The 25,979-nt window shown below is 45.5% G+C and overlaps 1 protein-coding gene across 3 annotated transcripts in view; it reads right to left on the bottom strand.

Moving 5' to 3' along the window:
- TTK (TTK protein kinase) overlaps nucleotides 1–23,783 on the bottom strand; it is an 89,709-nt gene extending 65,926 nt beyond the window's left edge. Inside the window, exons 1-4 of one of the 3 annotated variants that reach the window (XM_043542560.1) lie at nucleotides 23,556–23,783; nucleotides 12,256–12,399; nucleotides 11,674–11,899; nucleotides 5,228–5,334 (exon numbers count right to left, since the gene is read on the bottom strand). In XM_043542560.1, the coding sequence (XP_043398495.1) occupies nucleotides 5,228–5,334; nucleotides 11,674–11,899; nucleotides 12,256–12,397 (475 nt within the window). In that variant the 5' untranslated portion in view covers nucleotides 12,398–12,399; nucleotides 23,556–23,783. Of the gene's footprint in view, nucleotides 1–5,227; nucleotides 5,335–11,673; nucleotides 11,900–12,255; nucleotides 12,400–23,240 lie in introns of all 3 variants that reach the window. The other 2 variants (XM_043542559.1, XM_043542561.1) reach the window with 2 other exon arrangements.
- Between the last annotated feature and the right edge of the window lie 2,196 nt (nucleotides 23,784–25,979).

Raw genomic sequence — 25,979 nt, 5'->3', positions numbered from 1 at the left:
TATTAAGTGTTGCTAAAATACATAAACATCTTTCCCTTTATTTTTCCATTTAATTAAGTCCTGTAATTACTTCAGGAATTTTGTTTGATCATAACACAGGTGTTTCATAAGCCACTCTTTATTAAGACGTGCTCCATAGTATGATAAAGTTTGAGAACTCCTGCTATCATCTACCTACTGTAGTGTGTAACAAAGTTGTGACTATAGATGCCAACTATACAGTGTATGCAGGAGCATCGCACTGAGCACAGACCAGCAATATCAGTGAGTACGGATATCATGGGTTTAGAGACTGAATACAAACCTGATGAGAGAATCTCTTTCCATAACACAATTTTTATCCACCCTGGATATCAAAAAATAGATATTTAACCATTTTCCTTTGACAAAATAAACCTGAATAAAATTAAATTTGAAATTATGACAACCTATGTTAAGCCCTAATCTATTAAAATCACTTAAAAAAAATACACTGCATCATTGAGCTTTTCAAAAATGTTATTGGGTTAAAAAGGTGCTGCTGTTTTAATTATATATAGAATTGGGGGAACATTTCAACTTCTTCGGTCAACACAAGCTTCGCAAATATTTCATAAAGGTCACATGCTGCATTAAGTATTTGTATTATTATCCATCTTTACAACAGAGAGAATGCTCTAGACCAGGGATCTCAAACTCAAATCACCACGAGGGCCACATGAGGACTAGTACATTGGCCCGAGGGCCGCATCATTGAAACCGTTTCATACAATGATACAAAAGTATAGTCAAAAATGAAAAAAATGAAGAGTAATATAGTATGCTATTAAGAGTCAATGTATTAACTTTTTAAAAACTGTAATGCGAAGAGGGGTTTTAACAAAATATAAACACCTGTAACTACTCTTTATGTGGTCAGTAACACTGATGATAATCTACACTAACAGTCCATCAACATAGCTGTAATGGCAGGAACTTTTTAAAGTAACTATTCATACAAAATACGTTGCCACTTTTAATAAACATTCTTCCCAACTACCCACAGCAAAGACTCATACATGCTGAACTTCATACCTCAGACTGCTCGTCTAGTCCATGAGGCCCCATCCCTGCCCCCGCTTCTTCCCCACCCTCCATTCCAACCCCTTCCCCCAAGTCCCTGCCCCAACGCCACCAGTGGAGTTGGTGCCTATGGCAGGCCACGGGAAATAACTCCACTGGCTGCATGCATTAACCCAGAAACCGCAGCCCCTCCTTTTAAATTGCCAACCCATTTTAAATGGCCAACCCAATGGCTACTTCATATGGGAAATGAGGGCACTGCTGTTTGAAACCATTCCCACATGTTATGAAGGTTAAAGAAGCCAAAAGACTGTGGCTTACCATGGCTGCCTGCAAGCCGAATTCTGTTGCCTGGCCCTGTGTGAGTGATCTTTCACACCAAACCGGCATACCCTCAATAAGAAGCAAAATGCGACCTTTTAATGAAAGTACATGTGCTCTGTAATGTTAACAGCAAGGTTTACCGTGAAAGAGTCTACCCATTGTTTTATAAAATGTGTCTTTTTAACTTCCACTCTCCCTTTTATTTCCTCCACCAGCTGCATATGTTTCTCTTTCCCAGAGGCTAGCGAAGATTAGAAGGCGAAAAAAAACGCACTCACGATGAAATGTTCTCTGACCTCATGCTGTCCTCCCATACTGACAGAGCACAGCAAAATACGTGGAGGCAGACAATCTCAGAGTGCAGGAAAACACAATATGACCGGGAGGAGAGGTGGCAAGCTGAAGATGGCAGGTGGCATCAGCTTGCTGAAAGAAGGCAGGAGTCAATGCTCATGCTGCTGGAGGATCAAACTCATATGCTCCAGCGTATGACTGAGTTGCAGGAAAGGCAGCAGGAACACAGACCGCCGCTACAGCCCCTGTGTAAACAACTGCCCTCCTCCCCAAGTTCCATATCCTCCTCACCCAGACGCCCAAAAACGCGGCGCGGGGGCCTCCGGCCACTCAGCCACTCCACTCCAGTGGATTGCCCAAGCAACAGAAGGCTGGCATTCAATAAGTTTTAAAGTGCCGTGTGGCCTTGTCCTTCCCTCCTCCACCACCGCACCTGGTGCTTCCCTCCTCCACCACCCCTCCCAGGCTACCTTGGCAGTTATCCCCCTAGTTGTATGATGAATAAATAAAGAATGCATGAATGTGAAGCAACAATGACTTTATTGTCTCTGCAAGCGGTGATCGAAGGGGGGAGGGGAGGGGAGGGTGCTTAGCTTACAGGAAAGTAGAGTGAACCCGGGGCATGGGGGCAGTGTTTCCATCAAAGAGAAACAACAGAACTTTCACACTATAGCCTGGTCATTCCTGAAACTGGTTTTCAAAGCTTCTCTGATGCGCACTGCGCCCTCCTGTACTCTTCTAACCGCCCTGGCGTCTGGCTGCGCGTAATCAGCGACCAGGTGATTCGCCTCAACTCTCACCCTGCCATAAACGTCTCCCCCTTACTCTCACAGAGATTGTGGAGTGCAAACAATCAGTAACACCAATGGGAATATTGGTTTCGCTGAGGCCTAAACAACTCAGTAAGCTGCGCCAGCGCACTTTTAAATACTGAAATGCACATTCTACCACCATTCTGCACTTGCTCAGCCTATAGTTGAACTGCTCCTTACTACTGTCCAGGCTGCCTGTGTATGGCTTCATGAGCCATGGCTTTAAGGGGTAGGCTGGGTCCCCAAGGATAACTATAGGCATTTCAACATCCCAAAGGTTACTTTCTGGTCTGGAAAGTAAGTCCCTTGCTGCCGCTGTTCAATAAGACCAGAGTTCCTGAAGATGCAAGCATTATGTACCTTTCCCGGCCATCCCACGTTGATGTTGGTGAAACGTCCCTTGTGATCCACCAGTGCTTGCAGCACCATTGAAAAATACCCCTTGCGGTTTATGTACTCGCTGCCTTGGTGCTCTGGTGCCAAGATAGGGATATGGGTTCCGTCTATCATCCCACCACAGTTAGGGAATCCCATTGCAGCAAAGCCATCCACTATGACCTGCACATTTCCCAGGGTCACTACCCTTGATAGCAGCAGCTCAGTGATTGCGTTGGCTACTTGCATCACAGCAGCCCCCACAGTAGATTTGCCCACTCCAAATTGATTCCCGACTGACCGGTAGCTGTCTGGCGTTGCAAGCTTCCACAGGCCTATCCCCACTCGCTTCTCAACTGTGAGGGCTGCTCTCATCTTGTTATTCTTGCGCTTCAGGGCAAGGGAAAGCGAGTCACAAAGTTCCATGAAAGTGCCCTTATGCATGCGAAAGTTTCGCAGCCACTGGGAATCGTCCCAGACCTGCAACACTATGCGGTCCCACCAGCCTGTGCTTGTTTCCCGGGCCCAGAATTGGCATTCCACACCATGATGTGCACACTGCAGGGGCCCGTACTTTGTGAGAAGTCTATGTCCATGTCCTCATCACTCTCATCACCGCGCTACAGTCGCCTCCTCCTCTCCTGGTTTCACTTTTCTTGCAGGTTATGGTTCTACATATCCTGCTGGATAATGCGAGTGGTGTTTTTTTGTGCTCATAATTGCCGTGGTGATCTGATTGGGCTCTATGTTCCCAGTGCTATGGCGTCTGCGCTGAAAAAAGGCGCAAAACGATTGTCTGCCTTTGCTCCGACGGAGGGAGGGGCGACTGACAACATGGCTTACAGGGTTGGCTTGCAGGGAATTAAAATCAACAAAGGGGGTGGCTTTGCATCAAGGAGAAACAGAATGGCCCCCTTAAGGATAGGGCTCAAAACTCTGGGTTTAGCAGGCCGTTGATTTCACAGAGGGAGGAAGGAAGGGGGGAGAAAATGAATATAAAACAAATCTGGTCTATTTCTTGTTTTGATCCACTTCATCTATCTTTATACATCTTGCTGATAGCAGACGGTGTAGTACGACTGCTGGCAGGACTGAACTGCCATGAGACGAAACTTAAAAGGGAAATGACCTGGCTGAGTCACTCCCACGTCTTCCCAGGCATCCTTGACCGACCTCACCGAAGTCAGCTAAAAGAGTACCCTGGAGTACAGCGACGATGGCTACCAGTCATACTGCACTGTCTGCTGCCAAAAGGCAATGAGCTGCTGCTGTGTAGCAATGCAGTACCATGTCTGCCAGCACCCAGGAGACATACAGTGACAGTGAGCTGAGCGGGCTCCATGCTTACCATGGTACGGCATCTGCACGGGTAACCCAGGAAAAAAGGCGCGAAAGGATTGTCTGCCATTGCTTTCCAGGAGGGAAGGCGGGAAGGCTTGATGATATGTACCCAGAACCACCCACGACAATGTTTTTGCCCCATCAGGAATTGGTATTTCTACCGAGAATTCAAATTGGCGGCGGAGACAGTGGGAACCGTGGGATAGCTACTTACAGTGCAACGCTCCGGAAGTTGACGGTTGCCTCGGTACTGTGGACGCACTCCACCAACTAAATGCACTTAGAGCATTTGTGTGGGGACAGACACAATCGACTGTATAAAAACGCTTTCTACAAAACCGACTTCTATAAATTCAACCTAATTTCATAGTGTAGACATACCCTTAGATAGCCAACCTGCCTCTTCCTCGATTTTTCTAATTTCAGTTGAGAGTTGTTTAGAAGTTTGTCAGAGATATTAATTAGGAGTTAAAAACTACACTGTGTGAGGGGAGATGATTGACCCAAAATACTTTTTGGATTGGCTGCCCTGTTCTTGATTGAAAGATGGAGACCCTTCTTTGTACTGTTGGAAAAAACTTCACAGAAAAGGCAAGTCTTTACATACCACATTAACCAGTTTCCATAGAAAAATTTTGTGCGGGGACAATCATCATATCTCGGACTTCTAGGCAGTGAAGTAGTATTACAAAGTCTCTCCTATCTCATATGAAGCTATACTAGAATATATGTTGGAAAATCTGCTCTAACTATATGGATTATGTAAGCTTCAGTAATCAGTCCTAAATATACCATATTCAACAGAACACACTTTCTAAAACAAATCTGAGACACATGTTCTACTAAAATGAAAAAAAACCACACTTTTCTGAAGGGAAGAAACCAGGGCATTTTAGATCAAATGGAAGGAAAAGGTACTTTCTAAATTCTTAAATTTTCCTGATTAAGTACCTACTACACAATATTCTATTTTCTTAATTATACTGATTTTTTTAAAAAAGAAAAAGAAAAAGAAAAAGCTTCCAATATTAGACACATACCTTGTGACAGTTCGAATTGTGCCAAAGCTACGTGCACGAAAGCAAATTTCTTGCAGTTCAGTCTGGCAAGATGAAACTGGTCACGTGCCTCCTCTGGGTCTTGAAAACTGTAAAATAGAACACTGACAGTTATGTAGAGAGGAAAAGCTGGAAATGAAAGAGTAAAGGAAATTTAAGGGCAGGGTTTCATATATTTAGTGATGGACAAGGAATCTGCTGCAAAATTCACCTTTGCCACAGTACTGCCCTCCAGAAGCTAAACAAAAATCTTTCTACTCATCACAACTGTTAAAAAATAAATTAAACAAATGTATACTATTTCCTTGAGTCTGCAGGAAGACTGAAAGAATAGAGGCGTTAACTGCCCTAGTCAATATCAGCGAGGGTATTCTCAAACTCTTCAGGATAATTTTAACTACCAATACTTTTTTCTTGCAGATAATTTTAGCTGAAAAATTTAGCTAATATACTTAAAACACACACAAACCTCCAACATGTGTGCAAGGTGCTAAGTGTCAAAGCCTCCAGCTTTCCCTTAACTTATGTTTTTGCCACTATAAAAATCTGCAGTATACCAAAAAAATTAGAATGAGGTGATAATGTGAAAAAATGAATACAACATCAAGACACAGGAGCACTATAATTAATTGATTTCTGAAATGAATCTGTCACAGAATTTGCAGTCTGACACACCAAACTGTTGCAGAATGCAGGGATTTTGCCACAGAAACAAGGTCCAGTTTCCCAAGGCATATAGGGGATTTTGTTTTAGGGACATGGCCAAGATTTAGCGGTCCTCCTTGAAAAGTACAGTTTCATATGTACCTCCTCATATTTAGCTTTAAATAGCTTCACTACTACTGGTGAGGCAATATCTTTTGTTGGACCACATTACTCTACAAGACCTGAAGAAGAGCTCTTTATTAAGCATGAAAGCTTGTCTCTCTCGCCAACAGAAGGTGGCCCAATAAGAGAGAGATATTACCTCTCTCACCTTGTCTCTCTAATCTCCTAGGACCAACACGACTACGACACTGCATTCACTGTTGTTGACTCTCAGATATTTAAGCAGAGCAACCACAATTACAGGTATGAGATGTTAGCACACAACGTAACATCCTTCTAAATATCCCTGATCACATACATCCACTCCACACGCAAGTTAAGGCAGAGCAAGGTTCATATCTATATTACATTCAAATAAAAAGAAGAGATCATTCTAGTTTCCGAGGGAGGGATGACCATGACAGTTTTTGTGGGATATGTTTTCTATACAACCAAATTGGGAGTTCTGTAAGAAGAGTTTAGTAGATGGCCAAAAAGATACAATTCACAATCAAGAAAGATGACAACTTTAGCTAAAAGCCTATCTGGTTCATTGGCAAAGTGAAGTCGCAGTTCAAAATAAAAAAGCAACATATAACAAACGGAAACAAGGGTAAATGGATAGCAATTAATATAAAAGTAGAAGTTATGAAGTGCATAAAACTGACAAGGGAAACTAAGGCCATGTCAAACCCAAGGCAGACAGGGTTAAGGACAATGAGAAGAACCATTTCTGTTTTTAAGTATACGAAGATCAAAAAAATCCTAGCAATGGTATAGGCCCCTTACTAGATGGAGATGGTAAAATTGTTAATGATGATGCAGAACAGGCAGAAGTGTTCAATAAATGTATCTTTTTTGTATTCGGAAAGAAGCTGGATGATCTACTTGCCTCACATGAGGAAAATAAAGCACTTTCCAGTCCACTAGTAACCAAGGAGGATGTTAGACAATAGGTACTAGGAGTAAATATTTTTAAATCAGCAAGCCCACATGACTTGAGCCCCAGAGTGTTGGATTTTTAATCTTGAAATAAAACAAAAACTCCAGAACACTGGAAGAGTGCTAATGTTGTGCCAGTATTCAGAATAGACAACTGTGATGACCTAGGTAACTATAGGCTGGTTAGCTGGACATCAATCCCAAGCAAAATAATGGAAAAGCTGATACAGGATTAAAATTAACGGAATTATTAAACGATAGGAATATAATTAAGGCCAATTAACGTGGTTTTATGGAAAAGTTTTACCCAACAAACCTATATGTGCATAGATATAATATACTTAGATTTTTGTCAGGCATTTAACTTAGTACAGCATGACATTCTGATTAAAAAATTAGCACTATACAATATCAATAAAGCACATGTTAAATGGATTAAGAAATGGCTAACTGACAGATCTAAGAAAATACTTGTCAACGGTGAAACATTGAATAGGAATGTTTTTAGTGGGGTTCTGCCTGGCTTGATACTAGGCCCAAAGCTATTCAACATTTTCATCAATGATCTGGAAGTAAACATAAAAATCACTGCTTATAAAATTTGCATATGATACAAAGATGGAACAGTGGTAAATAACAAGAACAGAAATCATACAGCGTGATCTGAATCACTTGGTAAATTGGGCCCATAAAAAAAAAAGCATATTTTAATACAGCCAAATGGGAAATCTAGGAACAAGGACTGTAGGCCATACCTACAGAAAGGGGACCATTCTGGAAAGCAGTGATTCTCAAAAGGATTTAGGAGTCAGTGAAAAAACAGCAGATAGTGCATTTTTCTTTAATGTGCCACTCTGTCAGAGACAACAAACACAGACTACAGGGATCACTATTCTTAATAGCCACCCCGCAAGAAGGACATGTTTAAAACCTGGTGAAGGCACAGCACTAGGGTAACTAACAAACTACTTAAACTATTTAACTAAATAACTAAAGGGTACTACTGAGCTAAAACTATTTACAAAGCACACAGAGAAATCTCGCCGTGGCGCAGTAAACCAGTGGGAAAAAAAGGACAGGGAACTCCGACTCAGTTCCTTCTCACCGCCCGCTGCCTGTGGTGGTAGGATGCAGAATGTCCACCAACTTACGTGGGTTTTCTTGGACCAGTTCCACCTGGATTCAAAGGGAATTAACCATCCCGCTAATGAACTCTTGCTATATTTTAAAGAAATCTGGAATAGGTGAAAATGAATCAGGACAGAAGGCTTTGCCTGGTGATGCAGATGAATTGTTGGCATATAGAAAAAAGAGTCCTCAACCTCCAACTCCAATGGTTGTTGCACCATGGGTACTAAAAGATTGGGTACCTGGGGCAGGTTGTTACCAAGCCCTGTACTAGGCACAGGACCTTCTATGTCACTGGGATGCACTGAAGAGCTTTGTTAAGACTGCTCTTGGGAACCCAATCCAGAAGCTGACAGAATGTCCCATGGGTTCCCATACACCATTTGTATGTATGGTATGGGGGGGGGGGGGGGGGGGGCAAGGCAGGCACCTGGCAGACAGCCATGGTGATCTCTCTCTTGATCTGCTACTGTATTGATGACTACGACATGTGCTAGATTTTGCCACTGAAGAATGAGTGGGAGCTAGTCTAGATCTTCTCTTCAGTAAACAGACACACAGCTCCTCCTCTGAATCCAACAAACAGAAACAGTAGTCCCTGTGAGACAGTGATCTCAAACTCAAATCACCATGAGGGCCTCATGAGGATTAGTACATTGGCCCGAGGTCTGCATCACTGAAACCTTTTCATACAACGATACAAAAGTATAGTCAAAAATGAAGGGTAATATAGTATGCTATTAAAAGTCAATGTATTAACTTTTTTAAAACTGTAACGCGAAAAGGGGTTTTAACAAAATATGAACACCTGTAACTATTCCTTATGTGGTCAGTAACACTGATGATGATCTACACTAACAGTCTATCAACATAGCTGTAAAGGCAGGAACTTTTTAAAGTAACTATTCATACAAAATACATTGCCACTTTTAACAAACATTCTTCCCAACTACTCACAGCAAAGAATCATACATGCTGAACTTCATACCTCAGACTGCTCGTCTAGTCCGTGAGGCCCCGCCCCTTCCCCGCCCCCATTCCAATCCCTTCCCCAAATTCCCCGCCCCAACTCCACCCCCTCCCTGCCTCCTCCCCTGAGCACGCTACATCCCCGCTCCTCCTTCCCTCCCTCCCTCCCCCCCCCGGAAAGTCCCAAGCACCGCCAAACAGCTGTTTGACGGTGGGAAGCACTGAGAGGTAGGTAGAGGAGGGGGGACGCGGTGCACTCAGGGGGAGGGAGGGGAACTTGGCTGCCAGTGCAGTCGGCGCCTATGGCAGGCCGCAGGAAATAACTACAGCCCACGGGCCGTGTGTTTGAGACTCCTGCTGTGAGATGTAGCTGTATGTACCATCTTCAGAACCGGTACAAGAGATTTAAGTCTCACTGGTACTGCATGTCTTGAAGTTGGTACTACAGATTTCCTGACCATAGAAGTAAAAGTATCTGATGGGATTGGTACCAAGCAGGGGAGCCCATTACCAAAAAAATGCACTAACTGTGGTACCGACTGCATGATTTGAGCAGAATTTCAATATTCTGCCATAGTAGACGGTTTGTATGGATTCCCCCTAAGTAAGTTCTTTGCCATTGCATCAGCTACTGCTGTCATCGGTAGCAAAATTGCTTGTGGCAGTGCTAAAGTTGGTGCTTCAACTAATAGTCTCACTTGTGCTGGCCTCGATGTTACCTCAGGAGGCACCAAGTCAATGACTAAGCTTCCTGTAGAAGTCCAACCATTGGAAACAACAAGCTGCGAGTCTCAACACACACTCTAACCTTGCTACACAATGGTTCCCTGAAGACTTACTGAAGCTTCACAGTGTCCCAAGTGCCCTTTAGAAGAGGAACTCTCTTTTGCTTTTGAAGTCAGATTTTATCTTGAGACTGACTTGTGGCTCTTACAATGTGTTCTCGGAGAAGGAAAACACTTCTTCTCCAGTTGCAGAATCTCTGAGCCCACATAGCAGGGAAGTCAGAAAGAGCCATAGGAGAACCACTTGAGGCCAAGAGAGAAGTGCTGGGTCTGGACAACCCAGGTCCAAGGAGGGAAGCATGATACACTCCATGAGGTAGTCTCTCAACCTAACGTTCCTGGACTTCTGGGTCCTCTTTTTAAAAGATCTACAAATAGAGCACCTATCTCTAATATGTCCCTGGCCAAGACAAAGCAGGCAGCAGGTATAAGGGTCACTAACTGGCTGAGACCCTGCACATGAAACAGTGCTTGAAACCAGGCGACTTGGGAATAACCAAGCTCCTTGTACCAAGCAAAAACAAGCTTGGAAAACTAAACATAAAAAACCTTTACGAAAACAGAAATGAAATATTGCCAAGGGGGAAAAAAAAACATGCATACCCTAAACTACTTTTTATAATATGAAGAAAAAGCTTTCCCCAGAGGAGAAAAGGAAACCTTGAGCAACAGTCCACAGACAGCGCCACAGGTAGCAAGAAGGAACTGAAGAGACCATGGGGGCAACTCCACCCTTTACACCCTCAGCTGGATGTAAGAAGTGCATAGCACATGTGCTGCCCTGATAGGTACCACTAGGGAAAACTCTGGTTAGACACACTAGTACATTAGAGACACACACACACACACACACACACACACAGAGACTGCACTGTCTATTCTCTCTCTCTAAGAAGAACCAGCCCCTTCCACTTCTGTTTCACTGAGAATAAGTTAAGGGAATATTCATTAGCTTCATTTTATTGGGTAAAGTTATATTCTGGTAATTGACTTGTCTTTGTTTCTGTGATATCAGTAAGAAAAATAACAGTGCCTCTCATTCTGGAACAGCCACGGCAGCAGGCTTGGATAAATCCAAATAATGTTTTTTCTGAAAGATGCATTACTGTTAAATAGATAACCTGCCCTACTGAGAAGCAAGTTGCATACTGCAACACAAAAGTTATGGTAAGTGGGTTTTAAAATTCCAAAGAGGGAAAAAGCATGGCTTTTGAGGTGAATAGGTTAAACTACAACTCAGCATTATTACCCACAATACAGAGTTGAGGTGAAACTTGTTAAACTTACAAGTTCCCTATTTTTTTTGTACTTCCACACAATATTTAAGTTTACACAAAATAGGGGTGAAGGGGAAGGAAAGAATGGGAAGCCTCCTCATATCATTTTCAACCTTCCTCACACATACAATCCAAGTAAAAGAAAATTATTTTTAAACAAGTGTTATTGAAAGTAATGTAACAGACTAATATTTTGGTGAGATGTGGTGTGCTCCCCGTCCCCCATCCCTATGTGTTAAAAATAAGCTGATCAATCATACTTATCGGTATATAAGAAAATATGCCATCTGACGTCACAAACAGTAGGTTTACATTAGTCACTTATCCTGCACAAGCAGTAAGTTTCTAATGGTCCTAGGTGCCCTCTAATTATAAGTTAAACAACATGAATGTTAATAGGAGTATTTATTTGCCCTAAGGGCAAAAGAGACTTTTTTTAACTGTGTCTATTTTGCCATTAGTAAAATTCAGAAGTCTTCTTTTGGAGTTTTCTTATTGTAAATTGGTGATTGGTACTTACGCTTTCAACTCAGCAAATCTCACTAGGATCCGAGCATAGTTCTCATTTTGACTGTGTTTTTCTGCAGGTAGTGCAGCAACTGCTTGACTGTAACGGCCAATCAATCTATTCAATAGACTAATATCAGTCTGAGGTATACCCTTTTTTTCCAATTTAAGCAAGAAACTCAGCCAGTCTTCCGGATTATTTGCAGTCATCATAATTTGATTAACAGTGCCAGAGTTATCTAAGGAAAAAAAACAACCACCAAATACATTCTTAGGTTTATGGTTATAAATACATACATACACACACAAATATGAACACTAAATGAAAGGGGGGGGAAATGTCAATATGTGCAAAAAATTCTAAATATGAGTAATCTACAAACAAGTGCAGTTACTGAAAGAAAGAATCTAAGCAGCATTATCAAGGTGGGCTGAAATTTGTCACTTGTTTTGGGCATCACTTTTTAGTCTTAAAAAGACTAAAAAGAAAATACTGAAATAGATTAAACTGTTTTTGTTTAATAGTTCTCAGATTAGTTGACTTTAGCATCAATTGCAGAAAGAGTGAAAATGCAGATTAAGAAAAAAAACATACCTGTTGTATCAGCTGAGACTTTAGTAAAATTAAGCTCATCAGTAACATTGTCTTCATTTTTATATTTATTTTTCAGGTCTCTGACTCGATTCATGATTGAAGCAATTGTCAGTCCTCTTTCGCTTAAATCCTCCTCCTCCATTTCTAGACACAGATAAAAGACAGGGTAACTACTGCAGAGTTCTGTTGTAGTCAAGGTACAAGTGAAAGCTTCTGTAGCAAATAGCCGTTAAAAAAGCCTGAGAGGTTTCCTCATGTACATTTTGAAGATTAAGACCATTCCATATCTACCATACTTATTTCAGCAAAAGCTAAGAACTTCTGTTATCGAGGCAATTTTTAATTATACTCCTGAAAAAAGTTACTTGTTACTAGTTTGTTAATGGTATCTACAACCTAGCATTACTTTTTCCCTGAATATACACAAACAAGTATTTAAGAGCGTTCTTTGAATGCAGGGTGTGCAATGCTGTTCAACAACATTGCCTTGAAAAATTTCAAAGTGCTATTTATTCTTTGATGGATTTGACTCAATAGTTCATTTCAATTGACTGTTACCATCTAAAAAAGTGCAATTAAAAAAGATCTGATGCCCTTAAGTGAAATAAACACATATACAAATATTTTTTTAAACACAAACACACATTTCAAAGTATTTGGTTACTATGGTTCCTGCAGACACATGGCTTTACAGTGCTGTAAGATTCCAAGGTGCTTTACAAGAATATTACAAGATAGATCCCTCTCCCAAAGTTGCAGCCTAAATAAGACATTATACAGACAGTATGCCTTGAGACAGCAATTTAAAGCTGAAAGCTACTAATATTTGTTGCTATGCTCTGGAGTGCAGTGCTTGTAATGCTAGGAGGTGATTGTGAAGGGTGCAGACGATGCACTATGAAGGCTTAAGAAAATTGCCTGTTGCTTTGCAGGGCTCTGTTTGCTTTCAATTAATAGAATAAAGATGGTTTTCAAACCAAAACAATTCTTTTATTAAAAAACAACAACCGAAGGAGAGAGACACAAAAAAACCACATCAGCACTGTGGTGGATGGAGGAAAGGGAGGATCCCAGGAGGAGGTGGGGTCCTGGGACGGTTAAAGATTTGTGTATGTCCAGGTTTCATATCCAATCTTCTCCTTTGGAGTACACTGCAGCAGGTACTGTACTTCAGCAGGGCTAAACTGCAGAGGGTGTTGAGAGTCTGCAATGCTGGACTTTGACAGGGGAGGATTGGAATGCAGCAGGTACAGACTGGAGCCAGGAGGTTGATAAGGGTGTTTTGGCAGTGTCTGGGGTGTATGTGAGAAAGAGTTTTGCGACAGCGGCTGCAGGGGAGGGCAGGTGCGGAGCTGCTTGGTTTGCAGTGCTAGTAGCGCCTGGAGAGTGTTCACTTGGGGCTCCATAACGTTTAAGAGCCGCTCTGTGGCTTCGTTCTGGCATGCCACATTCTCCTTTCAGTCCCTATTCTCGCTGTCCCGCCACTCCTTCAATTCTTGTTTTTCAGCCACACAGTGCATCATAACATCATGCAGAGTCCTCTTTAGTTCTTCCTGGCTTAATTCTGCACAGCCATTCATCTGGCAATAATAAAGAGGGAAGCTGGACTCCCAAGGTCATATCTGTGAAGCCAAAATGCAACATTTTACAGAAGCAGTATTGTTTTCAAAACACGGACCACTGATTCAGTGATTTAAAACACAGCCACTATTCACATACCTGTCACTAACTGGCTGACCCCAAGCAAGTACTCATGAGCCACAAGACCCCCAAAATGGTGAGTAACTGCAGGGGCAGGGAAATCAGTGTTCCAGGACTGTACTGTACACTGAGCACGTGGCTCTTGGAGAGAGCCAGTACGGGGGGGGGGGGGGGGGGGGGGGGGGGGGGGGGCTAAAATCATTCCTGTCCCCACATTTTCCACAGGCTGCGTTTGTTATGGAAGATCTCACTGCTAAGGGTGAGCAGGGAATCAAGGGAGGGTCTTCTCCAAGATTGCAGCTTCTGCCCTGGCCCTTATCGGCTTGCCTGTGTGCGGCAACGGTCCTCCGACACCCCCCCCCCCACCCTGTGACAGTAGAGTGGTGCATGAAAGTTGCCCTTAATGGGGCAAGAAACAAAGCAGCTCAGCCAAAGAACCTGCAGCAGTGGATTGCCCAGTATCTCCACCAGAGTTTCCTGGAGAGCTCTGAGGCAGATTCCCGTGAAGTGAGGGAGTCAATCAACAACCGGTTCTGCCTCTCAGACTAGGCACGTGGTGGTACGCACATCATACAGACACAAGCCTGCTTTCTGCAACCCTCCTGCCTCCAACAACTCGCTTCAGAAATTCCCAAAATCAAAGCCACTTAACCAGGGGCCTCCTCTCCCGTTTGTGCTTCGCCAAGCTCCAACAGCTGTGACTGGCCAGCCTCCTCTGGAGTAGAGAAGAGCTCCTGGCTGCATGCATCTCTGATCTCCAAGTCGTCTCTGCCTCTGGGTCCCCCGAACCCCTCCTCGTCCAAGATTTCCTCCTCCTGACTCGGTCCACTCTCGACTGGCACACAAGTCACTGAAGTATCCATGGTGGCCTTCGCAGTGGAGGTGGGGTTGCCAGCAAGCATCACGTCCAGCTCTTTGTAGAACCAGCAGCTTGTGGGCACAGCACCAGAGCAGCAGTTTGCCTCCTGTGCCTTGTGGTAGGCATTCCATAGATCCTTCACTGTGACCCTGCACTGCAGTGTGTCCCGGTCATGGCCCCTTTCTGCCATGCATCATGAAATCTGTCCATAGGTATCATAATTCCTACACCTGGAGCGCAGCTGAGACTGGACAGGCTCCTCTCCCCAAATGCTGATGAGGTCCAGCAACTCGGCATTGCTCCAAGCAGGGAATCGCCTGGTACGTGGAGCAGGCATGGCCACCCGGAAAGATGTGCTGAGACCACTGCACGCGTCACCAAGCAAACAGGAAGGGGACTTTCAAAATTCCAAGGAATTTAAGGGGTGGGGCTCATGGTTGGTCACCTGAGGGCAGGGGAGTAGAGTTCAAACCGATGACCAGACAGGCAAGAACAGGCATTGTGGGACACCTACCAGAGGCCAATCGCAGTGCTGAAGTCGATCAGCGTGTCTACACTGGCACCGCGGCTCTGTAGCCCCGGCGCATAAAGCTGCACACCTATCGTCAGGGTGATTTTTTTTTTTTTTTAAACAGATCTGCAACTGTGCAGTTTCTGCGCACTAAGTGGCTTGGCAGTGTGTACACCTTGGGAGTTTCAACACAGAAAGCTACTTTACTGTGCAGAAACTTGCCAGTGTAGACAAGAGCAGAGTCATGTTTCCATCAGAAGGCATTGTACATACAATGGTTAAAAGTAACCCCCTAAAATACTATACCATAGAGGGGGAAAAAACAGCTTATTTTCCAGTTTTGTTTACTTTGAGTATTGCTTACTTTTAAAAGGGACAAGTTTCTCCTAAACCTGTTTTCCCATATTGTTCAGATTAGTTCGCTTGATGGAACAAAGTTACAATATTTTCTATAACTAGGGGCAGGGCCCTAATGATTGGCCACAGATTTTGCCTTGTGGCACAGAGACCAGGTCATGTTAAAAAAAAAATCACTGCCTCCAACATTGTCATAAGATGTGGCAATGTTGCAGCCACTGGCCCTCTTCCTTCTCAGAGAAGTCGCCACTTGATAAACCATGAAGAAAATGCTGGCAAACATTCCAATATCAAGACAGATAATTAGAACCTTTCATCCCCAATTAGAACCCTCCCACCATAGTCAGAACCCAAATGTTTTTTTGCACCACCATCATCTAGCTATGTTGGGTTCTTCTACCCATACCCTTGAAAATGAAATCACACAGAGCTGTGAAAGTTCTATGGAAAAAGCCTCCAGTTTCCATGACCCACCATGCCGAATTAGCTGACAAAATGAATAGCCTATAAAAGGCTTTTACTAAAATATAAAGGGTCATGAGTTATTCAGTTTATTGTTTACTAAACAAAAAACAAAACAAAAAACCCAGACCACTTGTTCGAGAGTTCTTGTGAATCTGACACCACTGTTGTCAGTTTGATACAGAATTCAGATACAGAATGTCTCAAAATATACAGTGTTGTACCAATAAAATAAAAACCAGCAGGATCTTATTAAAGGGAAAAAGGCAAAATACCACATTTATTGTGAATACAGAAAGAATCATAGTAAGCAGTTAGTTACAGCTGTAACATTCCATTCAATCTCATCTTTATTCACACATTCATTCATACACACACACACACACACAGGTTCTGCAAGGTTGTTATCATAGTAAGCAGTTAGTTACAGCTGTAACATTCCATTCAATCTCATCTTTATTCACACATTCATTCATACACACACACACACACAGGTTCTGCAAGGTTGTTATCATAGTAAGCAGTTAGTTATAGCTATAACATTCCATTCAATCTCATATTTATTCACACATTCATTCATATACACACACACACACACACACACACACACAGAGGTTCTGCAAAGTTGTTATCATAGTTACCAGCCTTAGAGTTGCTCATGCCAAGCCTACTGGCCAGGTGGCCTGGACATGAGGAGGGAGCAGGGCCTTGTCAGATGCTCATCTGATGCTCCTGGAAGTTGGTTTGCAGAATCAGACCCCAAAGTTCTCACTTTTTAGAGTCTATTTTTATAGGAATTTCTTCCTATGCCAGTCTATGGGAATTGCTGCATCATGCTGTTGCTGAATCAATCAGCAGATGGCACATTCCTGACGGCTCCAAGATGTTATCTTGTTCTTTGGTTCTCCCATTCTTGAGGCTGTTGGGTGGATTCCAGTCTGCCCTCCGGGGGTCCTCTGGTTATTTCCACTTGACGCCTTCTTCAGCCGATGGACACTGGATTCTTAGGCTGGCACCTCCCTGATCATTCAGTTATTATCCACACCAAGCATCCATCCACATACATCCTCTATCTCTATTTTAATCACAATTGTTAATACAACAAAAGGGCGGGGAGTCTCTGGGTGCTGTTTCTGTTGTTAGAGTATTGCTTTGAGTCTCTGTGAATTGCTTTGAGAACAGACTCTGTCTTAGAATGTACTAACACAATTAGCAGCTTGCAAGTTTTCACACACAGAGGGAGAGAAACAGTACCAAAAACCAAGAGACCTCTTAATTAGTAATACCCTGGAATTTAAACTATGGGGAATCAAACTCATTTGTGATTTTAATATAGAACTTCTTTAATATGATCCAACAACAGGGCCCTATTCAAGTAAAAAAAAAAAAATCCTCAAGTGGTTTTAACTGGTTAAGAAATAATCCCTTTCAAAAACCAAAATGCATTTTTTGGAATTGCAGTTCTGTCTGTATTATGGTACACACTTTCTTTCATTCACCTCCCATCTCCTTTCTATGGTCACTGCTACATCTTGTGTCAAATTACATTTGAGTGTTTCAGGACAAGGGCTGTTCTACTGTGCTCTTGTACAGTAATTAGCACAATGGCACCCTGATCCTGACTGATTGTCACAAGTTCTACTGTAAAACAAAGTAATAAAACAGCAACAACTGCACACTACACAGAAAGTAAGGCAAGGGGAAGAAAGGAGAAGCTTTCGAAGGTCATGAGCAACATGCACACTGTCGACTTAAGAACATGAAGTAACAAAAATGGTGGGCACTCGTTTGTTCAATATTTGTTTTGTTTAAGACATACCTATCCACAGTTAATTACTAATCAAGATTAAAAGATAAACTTTCATACAGTAACTTGCCAATTCAAATCAGTCCAACCCCCAAAATATAGAATACAAGGAAAACCTCCCACATCTGACTACTCAATAGCCTGCAACTCACCCTCATCCCAGATGGATGGGAAAATAAGTGGACCTCTCAGAATCTCAAAGGGATAAAATCCAGGTTTAGCCTGGTGGTTAGAGTGGAAAGCAAGTTCCAGAGTTGAAGATCCTTCTTAGAGAATACCCTGTCACCAGCCTCCATCCACTTAAAGCCAGAGAGCTATTAGCTCAATGGCCCCTCCCAGTTGCAACTGTGGCATTAGCACAGTTAGACATGGTCTCAAAGAAAGGGCTGTTATGCCCAGGTTAAGCTCCCAACATCTATAAAATACTTATAAAAGGCCAGCATCTATGATAACCTCTTAGAGGCAAACTCTCCATAACTTGCCTTCACATGGCCGAGATATTTGCACTAACAGTGCGGGGAGGAGGGGATGTGAACATTGAGTATCTGGCAGTTTTCCCTCTAATTTTTCCTACCCATATGCAGAATTAATTTTGTTATGTGCACCAATGTGGAGGTGATGTGTGACACATCACCTTCATATTGATGCACATAACAAAATTCATGTGGTGGGGCCAAGGGGCTCGGAGTGTGGGAGGGGGCTCAGGGCCAGGGCAGAGGGTTCGGGTGCAGGCTCTTGGGTGGGGCCAGGGATGAGGGGCTCAGAGCTGGGGCAGAGGGTTGGGGTGCAGGGGTGTGAGGGCTCCAGCTAAGGGTGCAGGCTCCGGGGTGTGGCTCGGGATGAGGGGCTCAGGTTTGGGGCAGAGGGTAGAGGTACAGACTCTGGGGTGGGGCCAGGGATGTGGGGTTTGGGATGCAGGAGGGTGCTCCGGGGCTTTCCTCTTCCCAGCCCAGGTTAGCGAGCAGCCCAGCTCTAATGAGCCCTGGGAGCTTCTCCCTGTCGGGCAGGTGACTGCAACCCCACCCGACTCCCCCCCAAAAGCCAGCAGCTTGGCGAGTAACTCCCTGGTTGCACTGAACCAGTTTCCCCTTTGCACGCCCGGCCGGGAAGGCGCGTTAAAGCAAAGTAGGCAGCGACTCTGCTCTACAGCCCGGCCAGCTCACGGCTGCCCCCATGGCTACCAATGAGAGTTTCAACTCACAAGAAGCAATTAGCTCCCCCATCCCAACTCCCCACAGCAGAGGCCAGGGAAGGCGTGGAAACCCGCTGCCTTCTGCCCACTGAGACCAACCACGGCCAGAGAGACTAAGCTGCTTCCACCGCCTCCACTGCCCACCAGCACCAGGGACCACAATACCTCCAATCTCTGAGACCACCACTAGCCCCAGTCCCCTCCTGCAGCCTCTGGACACTAGATCAGCAGCCCCAGCCCTCTCCTGCAGCCGATGGGCACGAGATCACTGGCTCCAGCCCCCAGGCACAAGATCACTAGCCCCCTTCCCCCTCCTGCAGCCCCCAGGGGCGAGATCCCCGGCTCCAGTCCCCTCCTGCAGCCCCCAGGGGCGAGATCCCCGGCTCCAGTCCCCTCCTGCAGCCCCCAGGGGCGAGATCCCCGGCTCCAGTCCCCTCCTGCAGCTTCTGGGCTGAGGGGAAAGGCACCTCTCCCTACTGCGGCAGCTCCAGGGCTGAGATCGCAGGATAGGCGCCCCTCCCCGTCCAACAGGTCTGGACCGCAGCTGGGTCGGGCTGGGGTAGGGGCACCCCAGCCGTGGCAGGTCCAGCCCGGGGTTCGGACCGTCCCTCCCCCAGCAGGTTGAGGGCCGGGTTAGGTGGGGGCCAGGGAGGGGCACCCAACCCTGGCAGGTCCCTGGGCAGGTTCCCTGAGCACCTGCATGGCGCTAAATAGGCTGCTGCGTGGCCCTGCAGCTTACAGGGAACTTAGGTATCTGGTACCCTTAACCATACAGCTTATGGCAGGGGGAGTTCTTTTGCCCAGGAAGGCATCCTACCTTGGAGAAGGTGGGAAGAAAATGAGCATGTGTGACACTGCACTCCAAATATTCTTCACAGTGATATTATATGATTATGACATAATCAATGTATTTTATGCAAGATAAGTCATGTGAGATGTCATTGGAAAGGTTATGATTTGCTGAATATGATTATCCTATTTGTATGCATGTATCATTTTTGTATCTGAAGTTATGAATATTGACTATGTATCTGTATTTCAAATGTAGTTACATCTGGGTAACGCCCACTAGACAAGATGTTTTCAGTCCAGACAGCTGGTGGGCAAGGGCCATTAGGGAAAACAATAAGCCCTAGGAGAAGCTTATCTCCCACCTAGGGAGCCTTCCTGAGAAGGCTACAGACAGCCTGTAAATAATGACTGCTATGAATCTACAAAGGCACGTGATGTGTCCACATGTCTCTAGACTCCATTTTGGGATGTCAGTGTTTTTCCACAGATTGGTCTGGGAACCAAGCTTTGAAACAAAGGGTTCCCACTATATGCAAAAGCTATATAAGGCGGGGAGACACATCACCTGATGTTCTTCGCTTCCTACCCAAGAAGACTCCTGGAAACACTTTAGGAACAAAGACTGAACTGGGGAAGTGTTGGACCCAGGCTAAAGGGATTTTTAGCCTGTGAATGGAACATCTCGGGATTCCAAGCTGTAAGCAAGTGCAGCTTACCCCTTAAGAATCTGTAGCCTGCTTGTACAATCTCTTAGGGTGAGAATCTGCTATTCATATCCAATCTATTTAGTATATTAAGTTTACCTAGCAAATAAACAAAAAACGCAAACTAATCTATTTTGATCTGTTTGCTATCCCTTATAATTAGTTAAAATCTATCTTTTGTAGTTAATAAACTTGTTTTTGCTTTATCTAAACTAGTCTGAGGGAATCATAACTCAAAGGCAAAAGGCTGTTGCATATTCCTCTCCACATGGAGGGAGGAGGCAAATTTTATGAACTTATGCTGTAGAGTTCCCTGTGCAGGGCAAGATGGTATAATTTTGGGTTTATACTCCAGAGGGGATGGGTGCCTGAGGAGCTAGTAGTTGCCCTAGCTGTAGCCTTCCCATGCAGGGGCTGGTCAGAGCGCCTGCATATAACTGCAGATGGATGTGTCCCTACCTGTATGTATGCTGGTGAAAGTGCAGGCTGGAGCCTGGAGGGCTTTGCAACTTGTCACAACAGTACAGGGTAAGAGGGAGCCCAGGCTGGTGGGTCAGGGGGTCTCAGTGGGACCCCAGTTCCAGTGACATCTCGGGGGGAACCCGTCACAGCATGTACTTAGTCTAACTGGGTAAAGTCCCTCCCATTGCGGTGTAAATCAGGGACATCAGCGGATACCAATAAAACCTATAATGTGAAAGACTTGTTTTGGTTTTTTGATGGTGAATTACCGAAGGGCAGTAGTACATGCCAGTTATAAGGAAGGGTGACACTGGCCTGTATTGCTTTTCCTTCAGGGACTACAGTGGGAGAATGTTTCAGCCTTATGACAGTAGATCACCTGCCTCAAGCCTGGCAGCCCCAAGCCAATACAATTTCTGGTTGCTGGCATCTAAACTGTCCTCTAGACTTGGTTCTGGGCCCTGGGGGGCTGTGAGCAGTTTTCAGGGGAACCGCCAGGCAGGGCCAACATTAGACTCACTGGGGCCCAGGCCAGAAAGCCGAAGCTTCACTGCAGGAGCTGAAGCCCGGGGCCCTCAGCCCTGCCACCTCGGGCAGAAGCCAAAGCCTGAGCAATGTAGCTTTGTGGGGGGCCCTGTGGCATGGGGCCATGGGAAACTGCCCTCCTTGGTACCCACTAATGCCAGACCTGGCTTTTATATGCAGAAAAACAATTGTTGTGACATAGGTGGGCCCTGGAGTTTTTATAGCATGTGCGGTGCTCAGAAAGAAAAAGGTTGAGAACCACTGCTCTAGAGCAGTAGGTCTCAACCTATTTACCATTGTAGGCCACATATGTGGTTCTCTATTACGGATGCAAAATAGTAAACAGTTAACCGCTAAGCATTAGTCTTACCGGTTAACCACCCTAACCCTTAACCCCAGCCATGGCGATGCCAGCCCCGGACCGGCCGGCCAGAGCAGCCCTAGCCCCAGCGATTAGCCAATATAATTTTAATAGTTAAAGAAGTTAACTGTTTAAAACAATATTTACATCCCTACTCTCTATGGGTAATGTGTGCCACATCCACACTATATACTACCTGTAAGGCTCTGAGGGTGTCACATGGGCCACAGCTGTGTGCTGACTGGGCTACAAGCGGCTCACAAATTGAGAACCACAGCTTAAGAGAGTCAAGGCAGGTCTACACTACAAACTTGCATCAGCGTAGCTGCCCTGATACGAGTCCAATTTAAAGTGTCTGCCATGTTTGCAATATCACTATATGCACCTCAACAAGGCTCTGATTAAGAGTTCCCACCAAGACTTGCAGGCAACAGCGGACACAACAAAATGAAGCATATTATACCACTTTTCTGTCAAAAACGGTGTATTCCTAGGCGCAATATAACATCATTACCTAGGACAGGACAGATAAAGCCCTAAACTGTTTGGGCTCAGGATAGCCAAGGGACCATTTCATTTGTCATGTATTGCTGCTACAGTTGAGGTCCTTTTGCTTTTGTTCTGCATTTGTACAGCATCTGGCACAACAGTCCATCCCTAGGGTTCCTATGTGCTACACAATACAAATAATAAAGAGCTGGACTCCGATTTGTACAGTGGGATGGGAGGCGTGGATACAGGCGGGGGAGACCCAAGGACTAGCCCTACATCAGCTTTCTTGTTATACCAAAGACGAAACCAGCTGCAGCCCTGACATAACGGTTGTAGGTTACAAGTCCCCAGGGCGAGTTCCCTCACACAGGCTCCGCAGGGAGCGCCCCGCCTCTGGACCCCGGGATGCTCATGCAGAGCCCAAGGAGAGGCCGCTACGTCTCAAGCTGGAGACGGGGGAAGCTGAAGAGCAGCGCCAGGCTTCTGCGGCGGCCTCAGGCGTTAAAGGCGCCGTTCGCCACGTTGGTGCACAAGGCGCTGCGCGGGCGGCTCGCAGCCAGTCCGAGCGGCTGGCGAGAGGAATCAAAGCGATAGCCAGCCCCGCGCCCCCCGCTAGGGGGGCCTCCGTGGGCGGGGGAACAGGCCGCACTCCGGACACCCGACCCCATAGAAACTCTCGTCCTCCGGCAATGACTGCCACCGCCGCCCCCCGGAGCCCGCCCCCGAGGGCAGCAAGAGCCGTTGGGGGAGCTGCACTCACCGCCAAGCGGGCCGCTGCGCCGAGGCAGGAGGTTATGAGCGGGGGACCTGAGGCAGAGGAAACGGCGCGCCGCCGCGCTCTGTGTTTGAATATCGTCACCGCCCAACAAGCGGGCCTCGGATTGGCGGGTTCGGCTCCAGGGTGCGGATAGAATTTAGTTCCGATTGGACAAGAGGCTCTTTTGAGCCGCTCCCTAGTCCCGCCCCCTATAGAGAGAAGAAGCCCCAGCGGAAAAGTTAGAAGTTGGAACCGCCACCAATCAACCGGGGGGAACCAGTCTCCTTCCGCTGCTCCAGAGCCCCAGCCCCCTCCTACCCGTGTCCAGGCGCTGCTTCGTCTCCCTCCGCTTCAGCCAGGCCCATCGCGCGGGCGCCGCCCCCTGCCCGCCTCAGGGCAGCCGCATAGCCGACTCCGCCTGCTGAAGGGTTGCTTTCCGCCCCGCCAGCGCCTCTCTGCCGGCGGCCGGGCTAAGGCACTGGGAGCCCTGTGGGTATGCAGCCTCATTCACACGCTGCAGAAACAGCCACGTGACTCCTCCCCCTCACCACCTGAAAGGTTAATTAAATACAGGGAGTAAAGGGGCTATCATGCAAGGTGTGTTGTTCACCAGAGGTAGCTCATCATGCCACAGGAACCTGATTTCTTCCCTTGAGGCAATAACTTGAATCATAGAATATCAGGGTTGGAAGGGACCTCAGGAGATCATCTAGTCCAACCCCCTGCTCAAAGCAGGACCAACACCAACTAAATCGTCCCAGCCAGGGCTTTGTCAAACTGGGCCTTAAAAACCGCTGAGGATGGAGATTCCACCACCTCCCTTGGTAAGCCATTCCAGTGCTTCACCACAATCCTAGTGAAATGATGTTTCCTAATCTCCAACCTAGACCTCCCCCACTGCAACTTGAGACCATTGCTCCTTGTTCTGTCATCTGCCACCACTGAGAACAGCAGAGCTCTATCCTCTTTGGAACCCCCCTTCAGGTAGTTGAAGACTGCTATCAAATCCCCCCTCATTCTTCTCCTCTGCACTCTAAAACAAGTCAAGTTCCCACAGCCTCTCCTCGTAAGTCATAAAAAGAAAAGGAGTACTTGTGGCACCTTAGAGACTAACCAATTTATTTGAGCATAAGCTTTCGTGAGCTACAGCTCACTTCATCGGATGCATACTGTGGAAAATACAGATGATGTTTTTATACACACAAACCATGAAAAAATGGGTGTTTATCACTACAAAAAGTTTTCTCTCCCCTCCCCCCCACCCTACTCTCCTGCTGGTAATAGCTTATCTAATGTGATCACTCTCCTTGCAATGTGTATGATAATCAAGGTGGGCCATTTCCAGGACAAATCCAGGGTTTAACAAGAACGTCTGAGGAACAGTGGGGGAGGGGGGAAGGAATAAACAAGGGGAAATAGGTTACTTTTTATAATGACTCAACCATTCCCAGTCTCTATTCAAGCCTAAGTTAATTGTATCCAATTTAGCAGTCTCTCGGAGTCTGTTTTCGAAGTTTTTTTGTTGAAGGATAGTCACTTTGAGATCAGAAATGGAGTGACCAGAGAGATTGAAGTGTTCTCCGACTGGTTTATGAATGTTATAATTCTTGACATCTGATTTGTGTCCATTTATTCTTTTACATAGAGACTGTCCAGTTTGCCCAATGTACATGGCATCATGCTGGCACATGATGGCATATATCACATTGGTGGATGTGCAGGTGAACGAGCCTCTGATAGTGTGGCTGATGTTATTAGGCCCTGTGATGGTGTCCCCTGAATAGATATGTGGGCACAGTTGGCAACGGGCTTTGTTGCAAGGATAGGTTCCTGAGTTAGTGTTTTTGTTGTGTGGTATGTGGTTGCTGGTGAGTATTTGCTTCAGGCTGGGGGGCTGTCTGTAGGCAAGGACTGGCCTGTCTCCCAAGATTTGTGAGAGTGTTGGGTCATCCTTCAGGATAGGTTGTAGATCCTTGATAATGCGTTGGAGGGGTTTTAGTTGGGGGCTGAAGGTGACGGCTAGTGGCATTCTGTTATTTTCTTTGTTAGGCCTGTCCTGTAGTAGGTGACTTCTGGGAACTCTTCCGGCTCTATCAATCTGTTTCTTCACTTCCGCAGGTGGGTATTGTAGTTGTAAGAATGCTTGATAGAGATCTTGTAGGTGTTTGTCTCTGTCTGAGGGGTTGGAGCAAATGCGGTTGTATCGCAGAGCTTGGCTGTAGACAATGGATCGTGTGGTGTGGTCAGGGTGAAAGCTGGAGGCATGTAGGTAGGAATAGCGGTCAGTAGGCTTCCGGTATAGGGTGGTGTTTATGTGACCATCGTTTATTAGCACTGTAGTGTCCAGGAAGTGGATCTCTTGTGTGGACTGGACCAGGCTGAGGTTGATGGTGGGATGGAAATTGTTGAAATCATGGTGGAATTCCTCAAGGGCTTCTTTTCCATGGGTCCAGATGATGAAGATATCATCAATATAGCGCAAGTAGAGTAGGGGCGTTAGAACAACGCTTCCTCAGCTCTCGTCCCCTAAGTCAGCCATAAAAATGTTGGCATACTGTGGGGCCATGCGGGTACCCATAGCAGTGCCGCTGATTTGAAGGTATACATTGTCCCCAAATGTAAAATAGTTATGGGTAAGGACAAAGTCACAAAGTTCAGCCACCAGGTTAGCCGTGACATTATCGGGGATAGCATTCTTGATGGCTTGCAGTCCATCTTTGTGTGGAATGTTGGTGTAGAGGG

This window comes from Chelonia mydas, chromosome 3 (genome assembly GCF_015237465.2).
Source record: "Chelonia mydas isolate rCheMyd1 chromosome 3, rCheMyd1.pri.v2, whole genome shotgun sequence".
Taxonomy (NCBI): Eukaryota; Metazoa; Chordata; order Testudines; family Cheloniidae; genus Chelonia; species Chelonia mydas.
The sequence above is the reverse complement of the archived record's forward strand: the minus strand, read 5'-3'. Positions and strand labels throughout refer to the sequence as shown.